This window comes from Chroicocephalus ridibundus, chromosome 9 (assembly GCF_963924245.1).
Source record: "Chroicocephalus ridibundus chromosome 9, bChrRid1.1, whole genome shotgun sequence".
In the NCBI taxonomy this organism is placed as follows: domain Eukaryota; kingdom Metazoa; phylum Chordata; class Aves; order Charadriiformes; family Laridae; genus Chroicocephalus; species Chroicocephalus ridibundus.
Window position 1 is genome coordinate 38128908 of NC_086292.1, and position 20388 is coordinate 38149295.

At 38.9% G+C, this 20388-nt stretch overlaps 1 protein-coding gene across 3 annotated transcripts in view; it reads right to left on the reverse strand.

Annotated features, from left to right (window-relative positions):
- FBN1 (fibrillin 1) overlaps positions 1–20388 on the reverse strand; it is a 154515-nt gene that overhangs the window by 50977 nt on the left and 83150 nt on the right. For all 3 annotated transcript variants that reach the window (XM_063345778.1, XM_063345779.1, XM_063345780.1), the window contains exons 16-29: positions 19517–19669; positions 17138–17191; positions 16103–16228; positions 12505–12630; positions 11733–11852; positions 11061–11198; positions 10035–10085; positions 7323–7448; positions 6300–6524; positions 4915–5040; positions 4694–4822; positions 4059–4184; positions 3795–3920; positions 2774–2896 (exon numbers count right to left, since the gene is read on the reverse strand). In XM_063345778.1, coding sequence (XP_063201848.1) covers positions 2774–2896; positions 3795–3920; positions 4059–4184; positions 4694–4822; positions 4915–5040; positions 6300–6524; positions 7323–7448; positions 10035–10085; positions 11061–11198; positions 11733–11852; positions 12505–12630; positions 16103–16228; positions 17138–17191; positions 19517–19669 — 1749 coding nt within the window. The remainder of the gene's footprint in view (positions 1–2773; positions 2897–3794; positions 3921–4058; positions 4185–4693; positions 4823–4914; positions 5041–6299; positions 6525–7322; positions 7449–10034; positions 10086–11060; positions 11199–11732; positions 11853–12504; positions 12631–16102; positions 16229–17137; positions 17192–19516; positions 19670–20388) is intronic.

The window sequence follows — 20388 nt, forward strand, 5'->3', positions numbered from 1 at the left end:
TATGCAGCTGCAGAAAATGAACTCGCTTTAACTTAAAATATTATGTTCATTATTCTTCTGTACTTCTACCAGCTAGTGCTTGTGTGGGTACGCAGCTTCTGCAAGTAAGAAGGCCGACCAGTCCCTGTTGATCTTAACAAGCAAATAATGTTGGCATGGACATTAGCCTGGAAATGTTAATTTGGAATGGAATGTGAATTAACATGCAAAATTAAGCTCTAGAAATGGGAATAATAATGACAGAAATAAAGAACTTTATTTACTAACCTGTCACTGTACTGATTTCACAGTTGGGGGAAAATCAGCTGACAAAGAACCTGTTGTTTCTCCTAATTGAGCTCATTATTTATGCATAACCTCACCAATTCAAACCTGACCTACTACTGAACTGAACAGCGTTCTTACCAGCTCAATTATCAAGAAATATATTCTGTAATGGCTTCTAGCTCTGTGTGATGTTAAAGATAAAAGACATGTTCACACAGAGAGCAAACTGAAAATGTAAAATAGGTGTTTCACATACTCAGGTCACAGTGCTACTGTATCTTCTACCACGCACAAACATCTAAAGTAAAACCAGATACTCAGTGCAATGAGTAGAAAATGTCACAAAATAAAATTTTTCTTATTTTCACTCAGTTTAGGCAGAGACAAAATTTCAGCATGCGGGTTTTGAATATTCGCCAGGTGTTTATATATGTAATTAACATCTCTTGAAAAGAAGGTGGCAGCATTTTTAGAAACTAAAAGGGTGGTGAGGGTGCCACCTCACATCTCTAGATATTTTCGTAGGTAGAGTTTGACTTGACATCAAAGGTGTCTGGTGTTTCTGCTATTTAGACCTTTGCCTGTGTTGGCTATTGCATTCGTCTTTCTTAGAGGAGAGTATGAAAATGAATACCTAATAGCTATTACTGGCTGGCCTATGAATGAAATTCTATTTTTCAGAGTCAAGGCTGGATATAAATATGCAAAAATTCACAACTAAGATCAGATGCTTTTTCAATCCTCACCCAGAAGGATCTGACTACAAACTTCTACGCACATGGTTATGGTCAAGTTAACATGTGGACAAAACCACTGCGAATCCATCCCTTCCCCACAGAAAAGGCAATTGCTTCCTCCCTTTTTCATTTTGAGAAGGGCAAGATAATAGTTTTCTATTACAAAGTTTCTAGTTTAACACGCAGGAAGGCGCTCTAACGATCTGCTCTGCTTTTTGGTTTAGAGATGTCTTGCATGGCTAAGGGCAAGCAGGTGTAAAGCGCAAAACTGAGATCCCTAAGACTGCCCAAGTATACACTTGGGTCATTTGGTTAAGCCAAGAAGATGCAAACAGAAAAGTGGCTCAGAGAACCCTGCTCCCCTGCTCCTCCCTTCCCTCTCACGTCCCTCTAATCCTGTCACTTGGGTTTAGATTTTGGCTAAGGCACAATTTTGATCAACTGGTTTTATTTTTTCATTGCAAAAGTGTCCCAAACACCAATGTTTGGGCAAGTTTTTGTATGAGCTTGCCTTTTCTAGAAACTTGACCTAAAACAGACTACTTCCAATCTAAATATTTTAGATTTTGAAATACTTAATTTCAGGGTCAGTCAAATTTCCACTTTTTGTAGTCGATTACTTTCTTTGAACAAGGGTCCAATGCTTGCTGAAGATTGGGTATTTTACATCTTTCTGACAATGTATGCTACAACGCGGGGGACAAACTACATTTAACTATGTTTTAAGGCTCTTTTATTCTTCGGAATGGGAGCGAGTGGCCTCCGGGTAATTGAGACCCTGGTCAGAGGTCTACAAATATTTACAAATTCTAAATGTGAGCTCTCGATTAATTCAGTATAAAAAAACCTGTCCGTTTGTTCGACTATAAAGGCAATTCTATCCCAAGGGATTAACCCTGTTATATTTCTCATGCTCCTCAAGGAGCTCTTGGATGGAATTGGCAAACAGCTGGCAAACATTCACATGCCTCAGCGGGCCAGTGGCTGTGCAGCAAGAAGTAAGAGAAGAGTAGGGTAGAATTATCTTTCCAGTAACCTATGTGGAAATCACCGAGTACAATTCACTTACTGGGATCATGACTCCCAGACTCTCAAAGGAGATCACCCAGCCTTTACAGAGCTCTGAAAATTTTCTCACAAACCCTGTTTAGAGTGCAAGAGGGCTGTTTCCTAAGATAGTTTCATACTATTCAGATTTCAGTTTGTTTGAAAGTCATTCAGTTTTGAAGTAATGCAGCATACTTGCATTTGACTAAACAAAGAATTTAAAATAGGAATTTTCTTGCTTGCTTAAGAGCAGATACCACACAACCACAGAACAGGGCAACTGGCTCCTTTTCTAGCACTTCCGTGTATTCTCTCTGCAATATAACCATACAGTACACATGCAGAGCATTTTGGCTTATGTTTATGATGATTCTTTCCATTGATTTCAACACATTTGGGATTTAGATCTAACGTAATACCTTAAGGGAGAAAAATCTATCTCCTAGAGAAAAAATTACAGCTTTTTGTTACCAAACTCAGAATCAACTTGTACACTTTCTGAAATTATGAAGAATCAATTCCCTTCCAAGCAATTCGGTTCTGCAGTCGTCAAATTTTGACATTTTGGAGATGTTTACTTCAGAAAAATAACTTTCCAGGCATTAACTGCCTATTTTTTACAGTATATTTGTTACAGTAGCTTTAATCTTAAAAAGAAGGTCTATTTTTAAACTCTTGAAACAAACGCTTCCAGCAGAAAAGTTCCCAACAATCTCCCTTACCAGTGCATGTCCTGTGGTCTGGCATGAGCGCAAAGCCTTGTTTACAGCTACATTCATAGCTGCCCTCTGAGTTCGTACAGAAGTTCTCACAGCCACCATTCATTATACTGCACTCATCAATATCTAAAAAAAGGAGAAAATTACAGTTAAAACCCACAATACCTTTTACTTTAAAGCATATTTCAAGGACACGCTCTGAGTCAGCTTTCCAGAACAGCATCAATCCAGAATCCACACCTGATATTTGCACGCTCCTTGAACACTCAAGTGTTTGCAAATATAGACATTGGGATGGAGGTCAGGCAGACCAGGAGGGAAAAAGATGATATTATCTGACTGCATATACAAATACCTCTGCAGCTCTCTTTCTACATATAAAAATACCACTGTTGGGTTACCATAGTATCAAGAAGGCAACAAAGTTTTTGTAAGGATCAAGGGAAAAAATTATCTACTAGGCAGAATTAAAGCCAGTGGATTTTGCACATGTTTCCGTGGCACAATAAAATATATGCATATAAGAGTGCACAATACGTGATTTAAGCTGAATGTCATTTACAAAATATGGCTTTAAGGAAACAGTTACTGGAAAGGCCCTATATTTAAGACAATTACAGATCAAATTAGGAAAAATTCAATTGAACTACACGATTCTAGTCCATGGTCTGTCAGGAATGCTGATTTTTAATAAAACATAGAACTTGGGATTTAACAAGGTATTCCCTCTTAATGATCAAAGTCTTAGGCCATTTAAAATAGTATGCTATTTTATGCATCATGATTGATTTACTAGAGAAAATAAGCTATTACACAGTTAACTGTAGCGCTGCCAAAGTTTCATTCATTCCTGACAAGTAATGGATAAGCACATTTTAGGGTTTTTTGCATACTGTTTTGACAGACTGTACTAGATTTTGGAATAACTGTTAAAAATGTCTTTATACAAGTTCTAAAAATGAAACAATTACTTATGTTTCATCTTCCCTATTCGCTAGAGACCCCGCGTAGATTTTGTCCTTACCAACACAGTATAGCTTGTCAGGTGTGGACTGATATCCAGGATTACAAGCACACTGATACTTTCCAATCAGGTTGACACAGTGTCCGTTTCGGCACAGGCTGGTGCTTAGGTCACATTCATTAATGTCTGTTGCAAAAGAAAGTGAGGAATGCATTTTAGGTCTGAATGAAAATGATACTAAAGCAAACATTGTAAATGCACGTGCAGCACAAGAGTGGTATAAAAAGCTGTGCACAATATTGATTTTTTTTCTGCATGTCTCACCTATACATGCAGAGATATTTGGTGATATCTGATGGCCTGGAGGACAATCGCACCGAAAACTTCCCTCTGTGTTGATGCAGGTGCCACCTCGGCAGAGAAGGGGATTGCGCTGACACTCATCGATGTCTGTGGGGAGAAGGGAAGGCACGTCACTGCAGGGACCAGCATTGCCACAGCGGCAGCCCATCCCTCCCCATAGACTGCTACCGACCACTGCACCGTCTCCCTAGATTGGTTCTGGAGCCTCTCCTAAAACAAGTCATCCCTTACACCACAGTGCAGTTAAAAAAAATAAAATAAAATAAATTCAAAAAAGGCTTCTTGTAAATTTTAATATACTTTAACTTCAAAGTTCAGGATGGTGTCCCACTTAGCAAAACGGGGATTGTGGGGATAAATCTTACATCCTAAAATCCTGACCCTTGCTCATTTCTTCTGTGGCATCCTGCAGAAGCAGCGAAGTCACATTTGGGGTGGAAATCAAGTTAAAGTGAGCTTTATTAAGACTCACAAAATGAGAGAGACCTAAACCCAGGCACTATCAAGCATTCAAAAAAAACCCAACAAAAACCCCCATGCATAGCATACTAGCGCACAGCATACTATTGCACAGGTATGGTTTATAAAAAACATACCCATGCAGTTTTTCATCATCATGAATCCACTTTCATAGCCTTCAAAACATTCACATTCAAAGTCTCCAGGAGTATTGACACAGATGCCTTGGCCACAAAGATCAGGAGAGATGCGGCATTCATCAATATCTGTAACACAAAACACAGTCACAATATTTTCAAAAGAGTTGAGTTTTTCCTTTTCAAATCAAAGTTTTGAGAGATATATCCATGCAGTTTACCTGTGCAATTCCTCTCTTCAGAATCAAGGGCAAATCCACTGTCACATCTACACTTAAAACTGCCAATGGTATTTCTGCATTTTCCATGGGTACAAAGACTGGGGACCATTTTACATTCATTGATATCTAAAAATGAAACAGTAAGGACATACGATGTTACCACTTCATACAAAAACAGCACACAAAGGAACAACACTGACTTCAAAGCTCACCCTTTCTCATGATAATGACCCCTCCTTTTGGGAAAATGTTAGCTCACATTAAATGAACTTCCACCTAACCAACATTGTAGCACTGGAGCTACCAAGAGCGCTTTCTGACATAAATTGGTATTACTCTCCCCTTTGTCTTGAGGGATCTGATCTGCAGCTCACTGAAGTCAATAATAAGATTTCAGTGGACAGAGGATCAAACCTACAAGGGCAAAGGGTGCTTCCAGAAGAACCACTCTGTCTTCTGGTTTCTGAGAAAAAAAAAGTGACTTCCATGAGTCACAGAAAACATAACGAGCATAAATAAAAGCACATGTCACTTTTCTTTATGGGTAATTAATGACTTAGTAACTGTTTATAAAACTAAGGCTGAAACTAACAACAGCAACTGTGATTCATATATATTTTCCCCTCCTTTCAGCCTTCAGAATGTTTAGTTTTTGGGTAACTGGCTTTCTTTATAAACATATTCGCATCCATTTGTGCTTCTGACACTGTCCAGCTTAACCCCACTGGTAACCCTGGAAAGAAGGCTTTCAGCACATGATGCTAGGGTGTCACTGTGTGATTCTCATTTAATGCTGGAAGTTTACCAACAACAGTCATAACAAGACTTGGTTTACAGTAAATTAAATTCTGCTGATTTGAGCTACCCTCCTGAAAACATTTTTTTTCTACTTCTCCAAGTAGCTCCACAAGAAATTCACAAAATTATTCACCCTCCCTTGTCTGCTCCATAGTAGAATTAAAGTTATTGCACCCTGCAAAGGTAAGAAGGATTGTTCTTTCAATACATCCAATGCTGAGTGCTCAGTTTGTTCCAGTTCTTGTACTAAGAGGTGCCAGGTCTTCAAAGCTATTCCATCAGCCAGAGATGCCATTAGATGCAATACAGGAGGCAAAGGCAGGCACAATTTAACCTCTCTACTAGAGACACAAATTTAGTGTTTTGAAGCTGCAGTAATATGTGGCATTTAATGGTCTGTGACAAAGACTAAATTATCTTATTCTGGCCTTAATTTCCATGAAATCTAAGCAGATTTTCAAATGTGCCTTAAAGTGAGTGAAGTGCCTGACTCTCACTGAAATCTTCAAACCCAAAGGAATTGTCCAAGGGAAGAGTAAAAGGAAAAGCGGTATTTGCTGGCAATGAACCACAAAAGGATCACATACCTTTAGAGAAGGGTTTCCCAGTTATTTCTATTTTTGTAGAGAACCCAGGTCCTCTTGGACAAAGAGCTTCAAATTCAGGTGATCCTTTCAGAGGACACTCCTCACACTCAAAGCCCCATGCTGCCCCCACTGAACAGCAGCAAGCATCCATTCGGTGTCGGCCTGGGATTTGTGAGGTGCATTGCTCATCTTCATGCTGCAGGTAGCAACTCTCCAAGCGAATGTCTGTTGGGCAATTGAACAACATGTTGAGAGAGAAAGAGAAAATTTAGTTCACCGCAGAGGAATCCTTTTCCAGAATCTCTTCACCGGACACTTTCCCCATGTTTTTGTGGACTCACAGGAAGGTACCAAGCACACTGCATAATTTCTCACAGCAAAATATTAATGCTAAACACAGAAATTTAGAGTTGAAGTCAGTTCAAAGCACCATTCTGAAAATGGTGCTCCACACAAAGTAAATTTTGGATCAGAAGAGGATTTTAAGCATTGCAGCTTATCATATCTATATAAGGCCTTTTAATTACTAAAAGCTATGCCTTGTTCTGAGACAAATCTTAGGCATTTACTGTCATAAAGGGACAAAGGTGCTTTGGATGGACAGCATACAAAATTTCAATATTCTTTTGCACCCTCTATTAAGGTGTATGGTGTGGCTAGGAACACCACCTCCCTCCTCAGACACCTGAGTCCTGGCCCACAGCGATCCCACCGACACCCTTCCAACCTTAGTGATTTCAGTGGGGCTGCCGATGAAGAGTGCTAAGAGCACAGCCGACCTGTAGGGAATTAAATCAACGCTATTCACCAGCTAGCAGATGGTGATGGGCTTTAGCTACTACCATTGGAATCTGTTCATATTCCAGTTGAACCAAGTTCATGTCCCTGATTGATTCCATTTGAAAATTACTTATGTGGACAGAAATAATTTTCCTTACTTGTAAGAAAACACGCAGCGCAAACATTGCTCACCGCATAGATTTGCTCTTCCCTAGCAGACGTGTAAATGGAATTAATACCTACCAAGACATGTCCGGCCAGAAGCATCTAAAGTCATTCCATTGGGGCACTGGCAAACAAACGAACCCAAGGTATTGACACACTGCCCGTTTGTGCAGACTCCAGGAAACACCTCACATTCATTTACATCTATTTCCAAACAAAATGTGAATAAAAGTAATCACTAGAATGTTAAATATGAAAAAAAAAATCAGAAAAAATATGAACATTCTAACATTTGTTTTTTAGGATAAAATACAAACCTACAGCAGTTTACATGGTCTGACAAAATTCCAAATATTTAGGATTTCCTACACAAGTCAGCCAGAACCAATTAATTACAGAAAACTGCTGATGATTAGAAATAATACATATTGCTATTTGCCATTCCTACATATACTGAAATCAAACTCAAAAGTAACAAAGAAAGGGAAGGGCATTTAAAAATTACATCAATTTTCATACTCACTGTGGGCCAGATTTTTGAAGCAAATGGGCAAAGAAAGACAAAGGTACGGGCATAATCAGATTATGCATTATTCCAAAGAGATTAAGTTATGCTGTGTTTTTTTAATATTTTTTTTTTAATACATTTCCGTAATATAAATATTTGCGTCTTCTCAGGCACACCTCTGCATGTCTGGAAAGTACAACACTGTTTGAAATCTGGCCCTACGACCTTGTCAGCAATCAGTAACTTTATATAGATTAAAATAAACTCCTTATGACTGCACATGGAGTTTAACTTCATTAGGTAAAAATTATATTTCTATATTTAAGTGGCAAATTTAGCACTTTTGGGTAAGGATAATTTGATTAACTGTTAGCTTGGCCTGAGCATAAATAAATCATTAGTACTCCAAGCGTGGGGTCTTTCCACCGGTGTCCTTTGTGAAAAGCATGTGCTTCACAATTGCCTTTAGGAAAAAGCCTCCAGCATTACTTATAGCCCAAGATGAAGCATGACAGAAGAGGATACGAAGAAATGAGAAAAGAATGACTCTGATAATCTATAGCTGAACACTCATGTACAGAGTAGTCAAGAAGTGGGTCTGCTGGACTCGCTAGGCCTCCAGACAAAACTGCTGGTGCGAACTGACTCTGCAGCTCTCAAACCGCATGGAGCAGGGTGGAGGATAAACGTGGGGTGGACACCAGTGGCCTCTGCCCTCGAACGGATATTATAAATAAAAGGCCTATATTGACTGGAAGGCAGGAAGTAAAAAAGCCCATGGACTATTAGAAACCACTGAAACACAGTTCACGGCCTGTGAGCCATATTCCAGCTGACAACTTCAGGGCTCACCCGTAAACCAGAGGAACACTGCCAATTTAGCTTGCTTATTTCCCTGCACAAGGTCCATTACTCATTTTACATGGGCTGTGTATGGGAGAACTGAGTATCACCTTTTGGGAACTAAACTTACTCCCTTGTCCTGTCTCTCACTTGCCAGTAAATTTCCTAGAGATCTTCCCCTGTCTTGAAAAATGCTTACATTGGTTGAAACCCAAATACAGCTTCAGTAAGTTAAAAGCAGGGGGAGCTACTCTGAAAAATCTAGGGCTATCCAGGTCCCATTGAAATGAGAAAGATTAAAGCATGTAAGAGATGTAATCCAAAGTGCTGGTAAAGGAAATGCTGAAAACAGTTATGTCTACATCTTGGAAGAATAAACTTTCCATCCCAGCAGTGTTGAAAATGTTCTAAGACTTTCCTTGTGAAGAGATAGGTGGGGCCACTTTTTTTTTTCCTTTTCTTTCACTTACACACTCCAGAAAGTGTTGCTGAGGTCAGATAAGTTATGTACAGTGGGTCTGCAGCACAGACGTGCCAAGGTATTCAGTCATCATTTGGAAAGCAAAGAATATGTGTGAGGGTGTTCCTCTTTTTATTTTTTTATTTTATTTTATTTTTTGTTAAGGGAAAAAACAATGTTTCTTTATGGAAGCTACATATGGGAGTAATTTTTAAAAAATACTTTAACTGCAGTGTCATGTCAGATGTTGTCTGTCAGGATGACCCACAGCAGTTTGAGACTCTCTGAGCTTCTGCATATTATGGAAATATGCAGTACTTTGCCAGGGGTTCAAATCAATTCAAATGAAGATGAAATAGGGTGGGACCTTCAATTCTCACACAATAGTATAGAGTCATCTCATACCAAGCAAAATGCTACACATTTAAAAAAATCCTCAACCTTTTCTTTAACTAAAGTTTAACCGTGTCCTGATGCCTTTTTTTTTTTAAGACAACAATGAAACTATGCTTTGGAATGTGTTTGATGTCATATAATGTTGCATGGAAGAAAGCCAAGGTTAAGAAAATAAAAACCCATAACTTTTATATGAAATATAGTTTTTAAACATTCTTTTTCTAAAGCATAGGAATGGCTTGTCACACCACAGTATCAATAACATCATGTTTTATAACTTATATAAGATGCATACTTTGCCCAAATAGGTTCCTCAGTTCAGTATTTGAAGAGAGAGAACCATCTCCTTATACTGGTAGACACTATATTTGCAAGTGTGTACTTTGAGATAAACTGTGAGTATGTAGGAACGTTAAACAAACTGAAACCAAATTCATCCCTAACATAACTCTAATGAAGTCAATGGAACTACACGAGGTAAGAATTTGGCATAGTGCTCCTCTATGCTAAATTAACCACTTAAATCAAAACACTGGCATTTTTTCATTCAAGCTCTGATTTATGTTAAGGCAACAATAAATACCTTCACACAATGTTCCTCTTATTCTTGAATATCCCTTTTGACATATTGGGTCTGTAAAACAAACAAAAGTCAACTTTTAGAATGCTGGAGTCTAAAACTCACCATTAACTTATTGTGCAAAACTGATCATGTGAAATATTATCTCGAGTTTATTGCTATGAGAAGTCTGAGTGCTTAGACAGTATTTCAGTATTTTCTGAAATAATAAAGAGATAAGATGAGGCAACTACATAAACTATATAGAGTGTCAGTCATTGTCCTCTTTTGCTTCCTGTGTGTCTTAGCTAGCTAACCCAAAAGCGGTTCTATGATTCTTGCTTCATTCAAATCAATTAATTCATTTAACTCGATCGCAGCACATTACAGCCCTATTTACCACGGATGGATGAGGATGAATTCTGCTAAGATATACAGGATGAATTTAACTAAAGATTTGAGTAAACTAGCAGCTTTCAGCATATAGAAATAACAAGCCACACACATTTCTGCATTCATCAGCTCATCCTTGGGTTCCCAGCTCATCCCACAGTTCAGTCTAATTATCAAGTGAATATGCAGAGACCTCAACCCATTTCTTGATCAACCGTATGATTCTCTAGATCATCAGTTAATCTACAGAGTATAGTAACAAGGGCTACTCCCTCTCCTCCCTCCATTACCACACCAAAGATCCATTTGTTGCAAACATTTTCTTGGGACCTCCAGGGAACACGCATCTATTGCTACATCATCAGGAACTCTAGATCACTAATTATGACAAACCATGCTAAAGCAATGCTGACTATAGGTGTGGTCCTTTCCCTTCTGAATTTAAACTGGTAAAATGTTTACTATAAAATCCAAAGTTAGACCCCTCTATAGCTACATACTACCTCTCAAATATTAAGGCTTCTCTTTTTCAGACTGAATAAGGAATGAGTGCTTGATAATAGAACAAGTAAAGTTATTTGTCTAGCCTGACAATAATCTGGACCAACCTCAGAATAAGAAAAATCCTAGGTTCCTGAGGAAAATGAACAGCATTACCTCGTTCACATGGTGTACATGGGCTCCCCCAAGCAGCACCTAGTGAGGAACAGCACTGGGACTTCAGAGTTGCTCCATTGATATTTATTTCACATCTTCCATCCACTATGTTCTGCCAACAGGTACCCTTAACAGTTTCTGTTTAAAAAAAAACCCCAGTGTATTGTTATGCAGATTGTTTAGCATTATACATGAATATATTTGCAAACAAACTTGAACTTAACTACGAAAAAGAATCACCCTTTCATTATAACTTACCACATGAGATCTGAATTTATTTTAAAAGCTCTTAATTTATCCTTCTCTATGCTGGACTATAGCCTGAAATCATCCCAGCACAGAGCCTGCGCCAATCCTGTTTATGCTTATTGACCTTAACAGGGAATATCTCAACACCATTCAAGACCTGAGTTGTTATATTTATTACAAAAAAGATTTCGTCTCTCATTCAAATTTGACATGGAGAAACACCACGCTCCCAAGTGCTAGTCACATTTTACGTACCCACAGTAATGGTGAAAACAAACACTTTCTTAGCATTGTTTCTGTAACATTTTCCAAAAAATTTATCTACACAAGTTATTTTTAAATATTTTCTAAACTTGGTATACAATGTATGTATGTCACTGGACGTTTTCAAACAGCAAACAAAATCTTTAGAAGAATAAATACCTATGCAGATGGTTCTGGTTGTATCCAAAGTACTTTCAGGAGAACATTCACAAGCGAAAGAGCCTGGTGTGTTTTTGCACACCCCATTGACGCAGGGGTTAGACTCGCACTCATCAATATCTAGAAAAGAAACACACTGCCGTTAGTACCAGGAAGCGTTAGCAAAAAAAACACATGGCCTTTTTTAGGTTAGGGAAGAATGGAAGAAGCTTTCCTTGTGACCAGTCTTCCTGATATTCTATTTTTCTGTTATGAAACTCTTCACTATAGACTAATGACGCATGTGTCCTAAAGACACACTAACATGTCAGAACATGAAAACATTGAACCTGGAAGCCGCATCTAATTTTTCAGTGATATCCAGCTATTGCCCTGCTTTGTGGTGGTGGACTGTGTTGTTTAAATCATCTGACACACATCCTGTCTATGACTCAAAAAGGGTTCAATCTAGGAGCCATCTGGCTCTCTTCTCCACACAAGATAATAGATTTGTAAAACTTGGGTCTTCCCATCCTTTGCATAGTGTGGGCCCACTGGTGGTGGTCAATAAGGAGAGTGCTAGCACAGACCTAATACAGGCTATTCCATGAGGTTTTCTACTGCTTCCATTCTGGCTTTGTCTCTCCTCATTCCCCTACTTCCTCGTATAATTTCTTCATGCAGTTTTTAGTTCTACAAATTACATTCTCATCAAGGCTCAAGGCATTTCTGGCACAATCTGAGAACAACCCAAAAGAATAAAACTAGGACGAAATGGAGTGTTACCAATTACCTTCACATGTCTTTAGGTCAGGAGTGTATACAAATCCTTTTGGACAGGTGCAGGTGAAACTTCCAGGGGTATTTCTGCATTGCCCATTGTCACAAAGCAGCATGTTCAGTGCACATTCATCAATGTCTATAATGAAAATCAATAACTTTTTAAGAAAGAAAACATTTCTGGAATAGAAGCCGGGACAGAATCTTCCTCCCAGCAGCCACATTTCATTAGATTTTGTGTATGTAGAAAGAAGGAGACAAAGGGGGAAGAGAGAGAGAATAGGATGAGGGGTAATGGTTTTTAAACTGAAAGAGGGTAGATTTAGATTAGATATGAGGAAGAAATTTTTTACACTGAGGGTGGTAAGACACTGGAACAGGTTGCCCAGAGAAGTTGTGGATGCCCCATCCCTGGAGGGGTTCAAGGCCAGGCTTTAAGCAACGTGGTCTAGTGGGAGGTGTCCCTGCCCATGGAAGCTGGGTTGGAACCAGATGGTCTTTAAGGTCCCTTCCAACCCGAACCATTCTATGATTCTATGACACTCACACACATGACTTGCACTGCTTTTCAAAGACATTAAAAAGATTTCTAGATTCTTTTCGCAGACAACAGGTTTGGAATTATTTCAAATGGAAATGAACATTCCAAATAAACTAACTCTAAAGATCCCACTTACTGCACCTTCCTTTTTCATGAAAACTACCATTAAAATAATGGATATAATAATAGTTATGTGAATTCAAACCATGCACATATTACCTAGAGAAAAATTAACATTTTAATTTTGTTTTTTAAATAGGGAAAAATAAAAAGAAAAACCCTTCTCTGTAGTTTTTTTGTTGACTTTTTACTACACTTTATTCTTTAGCAGGCTGCTTTGCTTTTATAAGAGCTCATACTTCCTTTCTACACATATACATAATATATGACAGCCAAACCATGGTTCAAAATAAAGCTGGGAATCACACTTTCATCTTGCCTATATTGTGGAATAGGTCTATGCAGTCTCTGTTTCCCTGCACGGCAGCCCCCACAGTCATGAAAGAAATGAGGAGAGGATTGGTTTGGAAAGGTTTGCTGGTCATCCCGGTCTTTAAATTACCATTTTTTCCAAGCTGGCTCTGAAGTGTCTTAGATGTTACGGTTAGCAAGGCCAATGTAAGTCTACACTTGCTTCAGAGGTGAAAAATTTAAATAGAAATGCTAGTGCTAAATTTCAAGAGCCCTTAGGAAATCTTTGGAAGAGCTGTGGTCATTAGAGAGAAGTTGCAAGAAGGTGGCAATGGGCCATGAATGGCAGGTGAAGACCAGGAGAGACCCCGAGAGCAGACAGGAACAATTGGCTAAGTCAGAGAGGCCTCAGAAAGTGTTGAGAGAAGTTGGGAAGACTCAGAGGGTCAGTGCAGCAGCTGGGAACAGCAAAAGTGCGAGGAAAAGCAGGGAGATTTGCAAAATAAAACAGACCATGTGGGAAGCTTCACAGGAGTTCAGAAAAATTGAGAGAGGGCCAGGTGGAACATTATGGAAGAATGGGAAACAGCTGTGATGGAGCATGGATGTGGGCTGCAACAGGGTGGGCTGGGGAGCAGCTGGAAAACTCACAGATGGATGGGGAGAAGAGAAGGGATGCCATAAGCTATGGGCAGACACTGAAATGGGACATGGATAATTAAAGCCAAAGAAACAAATGGGAAAATGGGATGAATTACAGCATGACTTTTATCAGATAGATCAACTCTTTTTTTTTTTTTTTTTTTTTTAAGTAAGATAGTGGATAGTTTAGACTGGGATAACACAGATGACTTAAGCTATTTAGGTTTAAGTAGAGAATACAGAACCCAAATAAAATTATTATGTAAGCTGGAGATAACAGGAAGGAATTTAACAACTTTAAGGTGGTTCCAGCGCTGGCTGAAGGAGAGATTACAGTAGGGTATATTAAAAAGGGGAGTAATCACCATGGAGAGAGGATATTAGCAATGACTTTCAGGGATCAGTCTTGGGACTGGTCCTATAAAATACTCATTGTAATGTAGAAATAAAAAAATGAATGGGATCAAAAACCGTGGACAACACTAAGCTGGAAGTTATTACCAATACAGAGAATCATGCAAGACTAAGTTTATCTTGACATGTGAATCAGAGAAATAAGATGAAATATAAACATGAAAACCTCGCAATTAGGGACCAATAACAATAACATGCTATAAACTAGGACTCATCAGTTGAAGGCTATCAAGAAGAGAAAACTCTGGATGTAACTCCCAATTAGAGGTTGACTTTGATCCCAAAGTATAACATGTATTTGAGAAAAGACTAACACACTCTAGAATCAATTTAGGCAAGATATTCCTAGGGGTAATGGAGAATTGCTGGCACCACTATAGAAGACACTGGTAAGACCTCATCAGAACATTGTATACTGGTCAGATCAGTCGTTTACAAGAGAAGGCTGCAGCCTCTGCTTTTATGAAAAGACTGAGTGTGGATTTGGATAGTTTAGCCAACAGAGTTTGAGAAAGGATATGATGATTCTTTATAAATACTTTGGGGATAAGTGTTGACACAGTGCTAAGTCAAAGGATAATATTAGTACAACATCAACTAGTAATAAAATGGTAACAAATAAATTTTAACAGGAAGCCAGAAGAGATTTCTAATCAGCTGTGCAAAGGAGGTCTGGAACAATGCACTAATAGAAGAAAGTGGAAGAAAGGAATCTAAAGGGCTTTAAGTTATGGGCTTTTGATGGGACCGTGTAACAGAACAAGAGAATTGCCAGAATTAAAATTTGTAACAGGAGTCTGCAGGCATCTGATTTTTTATTACTTTGTCTTTTTAATATCCCAGATAATGTAAGAAGAAACTGGACTGACACTTATTTGTGTTCTTTTTATCCCATGCCACAGTGCTTCCACTGGTCACCTCTAAGGAGCAAGAAGAACTTACTTCATTTCTTCTGCGATGAAAAATTTGGGTTTAGATTTTTTTTCACTTGGACAGCACAGGAAATCAGCCCTAGCTAGAGAGACACCATACCATCAGATTCTGCTGGTGCTTCCAATGACAATAAATATTGCTGTGTCTGGCCAGTACACTTAACACAGTTAAACCAATAGCCCTGTCTGAAAGCTGAAAGGGAATTTTCACCAAAGTCCAAGTTGGGAGAAACCATGTAAGCCTTCTGTAGCATATGGGATGCTTATCTTATGATCAATTGGAATTTTTACTTAAATCCCCTGCTCTTGGAGACACCTAGCACACTGATGATCCTAGATCCCCCCTATGGTGCATTGTAATTGCAGGATCTGGCTTCTCCTAATTTTGAGAAAAATTGGTACAGCAGAGTGCATGTTCAGTGGACTTAACTGAACTGGATGTTTATTGCCTGGTTGCCAGTGATTTGAGTCACTGATGGCAATGGTCCCTTACAGCCCCACAGTGGAGGATTTTATAGGCATTGCAAAGCACTGAAATTAAAACAAGAATTCAGCAGGAACATCCAGAAATATCAGAAGAGCAGCTAGTGGATCTGATGAGACAGAGAAAAAAAAGGTGGAGGATAAAAACAAGCATCAAGCTTCAAAATTAAAAATGGGACATTTCATACCAATGCAGTTTTTCCCAGTTGAATCCACTTCATATCCAGGGTCACAAATACATTTGTATGTTCCGTGCAGATTCTCACACCTTCCATTTGGACAGAGATCAGTATCCAGTAAGCACTCGTTAATATCTACATAAAGGTAAAAAAAAAACAAAAACAAAAAATGAGAGTCAGTTGTTAAGGGGTTGTGGGTGTTAATTGTCCAACTAGAAAAAGATATATTTTCAATATCACTAACATTGGCTGCTCCATGTTTATAATGATATATCCTGATTAGGGGCTTCCTACCTAAATATTTACACTCAAGAGAAAAAAACATCCCTTTCACACTGACTTAAGAACATCTCTAGCCCACAGACATTTAAGACACTTGCAACTGTAAATAAGAACTGGGATATTAAATTGGGGTCTTACATTTAGGGATGCACATGTATTAATATGCCCCTGTATCTCCTGATTCACAGCATTTACAGATGGCATTACTCTCCAAAGCATGAACATCTCTCCTTTCTGAATGCTTTTCCCGCTTTACTGCCAGCAAATCTACTAGTGAGCATTGTCTGAGTTTGCAGTTTCACAGTTCTATGACTGCAAAGCTTTTATTGTAATCATTTCCTCCTTCTCTGTAATTAACCTAACTCTGTCAGCCTGGCCTTTTTGATAGATGAAAATGTGTGACGAAGCTCAATGTTCAACATGGCTTTATTCTTCAGGATTATTTCAGTTGAAATGTGCAAACATGACTTACATATTATGATTACTAAGTCATATATGTAATAACACTTCTCACAAATTTGCAATTGTTTTACACTCACATACATTCCATGGCATAAAACAGAGAGAGTGCGCTGGTGAAATGGCATGCTCCACTCATTTCATCCTAAATTATTCTAATGTGTTGCAAACAGCCATTTGAATAAGCCTTTCTCCCATTCCTTCCTGCCATCATCCCCACCAGCGTGTCTAACAAATCAAGGATATCAAGGCAAGACATTTAGCCAGAACTGCTACAGTTTGAATTACATTAGGTGACCTTACCATTTCCTCCTGCAGTCATGCCAGTTCCACTGCTGCACAGAGCCTGATATTCAGCTGAAAAAATATTAAAATACTTACTGGAATATTCTTTCTTTCTTAGCTCATTGCTTTCAGCATCATCATTTACAATACGCCAATTAATTATTCAAATGAAATAACCTGACTGCCAATTATTCTAAAAAGAAGCATAGCTTCACAGTGTTCTGAACCTGTGAAACAGTTTAGCAGATTCAGGGTCTGCATCTGCTCATGAAGATGGATGAGTAAAACCTTCACACGGTTAACCGAGGCATTTAGGAATAGACATAAACTTCACGCTGGCCCTCCTACACAAATGAACCATAACGTATTCACAGAAAGATTCTCCAGAACTCATATGCCCAAGCCCTTGCTCAAGGTGCACATTCAAAGTGACCAGGAAACAGAAAAAGGTTTCATCTAAATCTAGCCCATATTTCATTTAATTTAGCAAGAGCGTCTCCGGGTGTTCATAGAAGATTAAGGATATCTAATCCTTAAAAAAAAATAAAATAATTAAACTATGAATCAAAGTATCTCAAATATCTCAATTACCGCTAGGTTCAAGCTCTCCTTTTGAGTTCAGAACAATTAAAAGAATAAACTGACAGACAAATCAGCATTAATTGATGCCATAGAGGTCAGCGTTTTCCAATATATTTGCACTTTAAGAACAGCCCAAATAATTACACTGCTAAAATTAATAAATATTAAAAACTTTTACGGAATTAGCTGTCTTTTCTTTAAGGAAAATCATGTGCAACACATCTCCCACTATTATCATAACCAGCAGATTAATATGTACCCTGTTTGAATCAAATAATCACTGCCACTGTATGTGAAAGCAGACCTGCTCTGGCCACGCATCAGCAATACTTTTAGTCTAGAACGTCAGGAACTTCTGCAAAGAGCTTCTGAGGAGCACAGAAAGACAAATGTCTTCCTTTCAGGATTTTTTTTCAGTTTCTCCAATACAATGCTCCTCTAAGAAATCTACTCATAGAATCATAAAATCATCATGGTTGGAAAGGACCTTTGAGATCATCGAGTCCAACCATACACGCACAAAAAAACCCCCTACAATCTCTGCCACTAGAGCATGCCCTGAAGTGCCAAATCTAGACATTTCTTAAATACCTCTAGGGATGGTGACTCAACCACCTCCCTGGGCAGGCTGTTCCAGTGCCTGACCACTCTTTCAGTAAAGTAATTCTTCCTAATATCTAATCTAAACCTCCCCTGCCGCAACTTCAGACCATTTCCTCTGGTCCACTCATTATTCACCTGGGAGAAGAGGCCAACACCCACCTCTCTCCAACCTCCTTTCAGAGAGCTGTAGAGGGCAATGAGGTCTCCCCTCAGCCTCCTCTTCTCCAAGCTAAACATGTCCAGCTCCCCCAGCCTCTCCTCATATGACTTGGTCTCCAGACCCCTCACCAGCCTGGTAGCTCTCCTCTGGACACGCTCCAGCACTTCTATGTCCCTCTTGTACAGAGGGGCCCAGAACTGAACAGAGTACAGAGGCACAATCACTTCCCTGCTCCTGCTGGCCACGCTATTCCTGACACAAGCCAGAATACTGTTGGCCTTCTTGGCTGCCTGGGCACACTGCTGGCTCATGTTAAGCTGGCCGTCCACCAGCACCCCCAGGTCCTTTTCTGCCGGGCAGCTTTCCAGCCACTCTTCCCCAAGCCTGTAGCGTTGCTTGGGGTTGTTGTGACCAAAATGCAGGACCTGGCACTTGGCCTTATTAAACTTCATACTCCTTCCCTCCCCCACTCAAAACCCAAAGAAATACTACACCTCACCCTACCTGAGATGGCATTTTTTTTAAGAATTAAAGAGGTGGTCAAAATAACACAGGAAAAAACGAGAATTCTCAAGTAACTTAATTGGACGTTTGTTTTTGCATTGACTATCCAAAGCCTGCCTACTTTATAAACTATTCCAGATCACTTAAAGGATATAGAATTCAGACAGCAAACATGTGACTGACAGGTGTACATAAGGATTTGAATATATGTATTACTCAAGATGTTTCCATGAATAAATTGCGGTCAAAATTATATTTGTTGTTATCCACATCTGTCAAAATAGAGTTTCTTGTTTGAAAATCTGTTTTAAGGCATGTAACAACTCTGGACCCAGATATTGGCATTTACTGTTGCCTCAAAAGATTCTCATTTGTACTCTTCCAACATGCGAAATAGCAGATTGCTCAAAATATATAACGTATTATATGACTATTTAACCCTCCTGATCTAGGGTGCAATGTTAATACAAAACTGTATTTTACCTTTCTAAAAATAATTTATCAGCATAAAGTTTGTATTAGAATATGTACCAGTAAATATGCCATACCTGAATTTTGCGCTGGGCAGGGCTGACAAGGCTCCCCAAAGGCGTAGTCAGTGCTGGCACAACAGCACTCTGATTTTGTAACTGCACCGGTTAAGGGTCTCACACATTGTCCTCTCTTGTAGCCGCCATAGCATGTGCTTCGCATATGTGTATCTGAGGAAAGAAGTCTCTCTTAATCCTGCCATAGCCAACTATACTGCCATAAATTACAACAAGTATTAAAGCTAGCTCACGCGTCATAAACACTGTAAAATAACTGTCAAAACAAAACATCTTTCACCATTTCCCTATGCTTTTCACCCAACTATACTCTCACTCTACTCAGGACAGGAAATTCCTCTTCCTTGTGCTCCTGAGAGTTCAGACACACAAACTAGTTACTGCATTTAAAGACGTAACATGCATTAGCGAACTACTGGGGAACAACCAATATTTAATCTTGATCTAGCAAGAAGCTACAGGGAAAAGGGACAAAGTCTCTGCCATGCGACAGGGACATTACTCATTTGTAACTTGACAGGCCCAGTGGCAGATCTCACAGCTCGAACCAAGTATACCTCAAAACTCCCGCAAAAACTCAGTACTTTATTCTCAGAGTTAGAGGATTGGTTTGATTTTAACAAGTATTTTCTCTCCCCCTCCCAACCTTGTCAGTTGCCTCTGACTCATCAAGGCTAAAATCACCACTGGTGCAACACCCTGGATTAAGCCCACTAAGGCCACACTAAAGCTTTTAATTTTATACCTGAAAAAAAGTCAGAATAAGAAAAAAATAAAAACTTGCATCAGGAAAAGATCACATAATACACTGTCATTAAAAAAAGATCTTTCTTTGCTTGTAAAAAAAACAAAGAAAAAGTCAGTAATGATAT